The sequence below is a fragment of the Phragmites australis genome, chromosome 11, assembly GCF_958298935.1.
Source record: "Phragmites australis chromosome 11, lpPhrAust1.1, whole genome shotgun sequence".
Classification (NCBI taxonomy): domain Eukaryota; kingdom Viridiplantae; phylum Streptophyta; class Magnoliopsida; order Poales; family Poaceae; genus Phragmites; species Phragmites australis.
The window spans coordinates 14,101,143-14,104,063 of NC_084931.1; the positions used below are offsets into that span (position 1 = coordinate 14,101,143).

The 2,921-nt window shown below is 45.0% G+C and overlaps 1 protein-coding gene across 1 annotated transcript; it reads left to right on the plus strand.

Moving 5' to 3' along the window:
- Positions 1 to 489: 489 nt before the first annotated feature.
- Positions 490 to 963, plus strand: LOC133884016 (secreted RxLR effector protein 161-like). Its single transcript, XM_062323422.1, has one exon. It carries the CDS (start codon positions 490 to 492, stop codon positions 961 to 963), a length of 474 nt encoding a protein of 157 aa, XP_062179406.1.
- Positions 964 to 2,921: the final 1,958 nt, after the last annotated feature.

Sequence of the window (2,921 nt, forward strand, 5' to 3'; positions counted from 1 at the left end):
CATCATATGGACATCAAATCGGTGTTCTTCAATGGAGATTTGCAAGAGGAGGTCTATGTGGAGCAGCCACCAGGTTTCAGCAAGGTGGGGAGTGAACATCAAGTGTACAAGCTTCATAAGGCTCTATATGGGCTACATCAGGCTCCTCGAGCCTGGAACCAGAAGCTGGATGAGAGTTTGCTGTCTCTGGGGTTCAAAAAGTGTCCATCAGATTATGCTATCTATGGAAGAGGTCAAGGTGTTGAGCAGTTGATAGTTGGAGTATATGTTGAGGATCTTATGATTACTGGGGCCACCAGCAGCAGCATTCAGAGGTTTAAAAGGGAGATGGCTCGGTTGTACAAGATGAGTGATTTGTAGTTGTTGCATTACTATCTGGGGATTGAAGTAAAGCAGCAGGATGCAGGGATCTCACTCAGTAAAGGAGCCTATGCAAAGAAAATACTGGAGACAGCAGGGATGAGTGATTGCAATCCATGCCAAGTGCCAATGGAGCCAAGAATCAAGCTGTCCAAGGAAAGCTCAACCCCACCTGTTGATGCAACAATGTACAAGAGATTGGTAGGCAGCCTCAGGTATTTGGTCAACACTCGGCCTGATCTTGCTTTTTCAGTGGGATATGTCAGCAGATTCATGGAGGAGCCCCATGAGGATCATCTTGCAGCAGTGAAGCACATTCTGAGATACATTGCTGGGACAAGAGATTTGGGGCTGTTTTATGCCAGGAAGAAAAATCAGCAGCCTGCATTGCTAGGGTTCAGGGATAGTGATCTGGCAGGAGATGTGGATAGTAGAAAGAGTACTACTGGGGTTCTGTTATTTTTGGGTGATAGTGCAATCAGTTGGCAATCTACTAAGCAAAATTTAGTAGCATTATCAAGTTGTGAGGCCGAGTACATTGCTGCTGCTACAGCTGCCTACCAAGGAGTTTGGCTTGCCTGGCTATTGTCTGAAATTCTATAGCCAGATGTTAACCAGCCGGTGCTGAGGGTGGACAACAAGTCCACAATTTCCTTGATCAAAAATCCAGTGCATCACGACCGGAGCAAGCATAGAGATACACAGTTTCATCTGATCCAGGAGTTTGCGAACAATGACCAGATTGAGGTGAATTTCATCAGGACTGACAAACAGTTGGGGGACATTCTCACAAAGCCTCTCAGTAGGGTCCAGTTCCAGGAGCTTACCAAGAAGATTGGCCTGTGCCAAGGTGAATAATCAGATGCACAAGACTTTGGAGGAGATTGTTTGAATAATTCTTGTGCATAGTTAGCATGTTTTATTTCCTTTTCCGCATTCCTAGTGGGTGTGCGCATGGCTGGTTGTTGGTTGTGCGCATTCAGAGCTCTGATATGCGCTGTGTCTGTGCGGGAGAGCGTCGTGCGCCACAACTGAAACATCTGGGATGGCATTCATTGATGATGGGCGTGGCGTGCAAGTTGGGGATCATGGCCCCGGTTTTGTAGCTTGTAATCGTTGCTTTATATAGTGAATGAAGAGTCTAGCAAAAGCAACACAAAAACAAATACCAAGTGTTCGAGTTCTGTTTCGTTCATCAGCGTTCGCGTGAGTCCTGTGTGTTTGCAGAGAGATCGCCGGCATCAAGGCGTGATGTTTCTCCAGCGAATCCTAACAGCCGCTGCCCCATGTGATACACGATCCAGCTGCAGGGACAAACATCCCGATCACGTGCCCGGACGAGAAGACGTGCCCAGACGAGAAGGCGCTGAACTTCCCAGTATTTGCGCCTGATCCTCCAGGAACTTGGCCGGCCGAAGCATTGCAGCACCGGGTGCAGGTGCAAGATGATCAACCGCAGCCATCCGGTGCGTTTCCAGATCTGCATCTCTAGCCACCATGATTGCACCGACTGATTTCTTGTATGAACGAGCTGTAGGAGCTCCTGCCAAGGCACCCGGAATGGCTCCTGCAAAGTTACATCAAGGTGATAATACAATAATCAAGAGTTCACTTCTAGCTTCTGCACAGCACCACACAACCCAAAAACGAAACGTAAAAACACCATCGTAAGTAGCAAAAAGTAAACTATTGCAGAGCTTCAATCTGATGTCTAGATTGTCGTCCAAACCAGGTAAAGATATCCTTAACCACCTGCTCCAGAGTAGTACATATCAATGTCACCATATGTTGATCCTCATGTTATTGGAGCTTCGCCCATATATGTAGCCACCTCGTATATGTATAAATAACTTATAAACAAGAGTTGAAAGACAATGTCATTTCTGTATAGCCATATTGACCAACAAAAAGCCATCGCCATTACCATTGCTTTAGCTTTCCAATAATTACAAAGACTACTAAATCAGTTACTAAACATATTTGGAATACTACTCGGTAGGTTAAGGTTCGAATTCCGATGATAGAATCCCCAGCATTTCAATGACTTGTAGCTCTTTGAATTCAGATGTATTGTTGTTGTGTAGGTTTACTTTTAGGAAGATATCGTGTCTGTCCTCAAAGAGAAAGGGGAGAAAGAACAGTTCCATCCCCGTGCAAGGGAACTGGCTCCTAAGTCAGAGGTGAACAATACCATAAATTAGCCCATGCCGTGATCCGTTGTATTCAAAATGAAATATCCAGACCTAGCGCTACAATAGAAGTAGTACAGTATTCTCATGAACAGTACGTATGATGTACTATTTCACTGTAAATTACTATTCATACTCTCACAAAATACAATTTATGTTACTGTTCACCTCTGCCTTTTGGTAGCAATGTCAGAGGAGCCGCTTCCCTGCGCAAGATTTAGCCGTGGTGATTCAAAGGTGAACCTATGCTTATAAGGTCCTGCAGTGCAGGGGCACAGCTATATTAAACTCCTCCAGAATTCACATTTTTAGAAGCTTAGTATCTTATTTACCTGTCGATAAATGGTGATTGTTTACTGCTTACGCTATGCT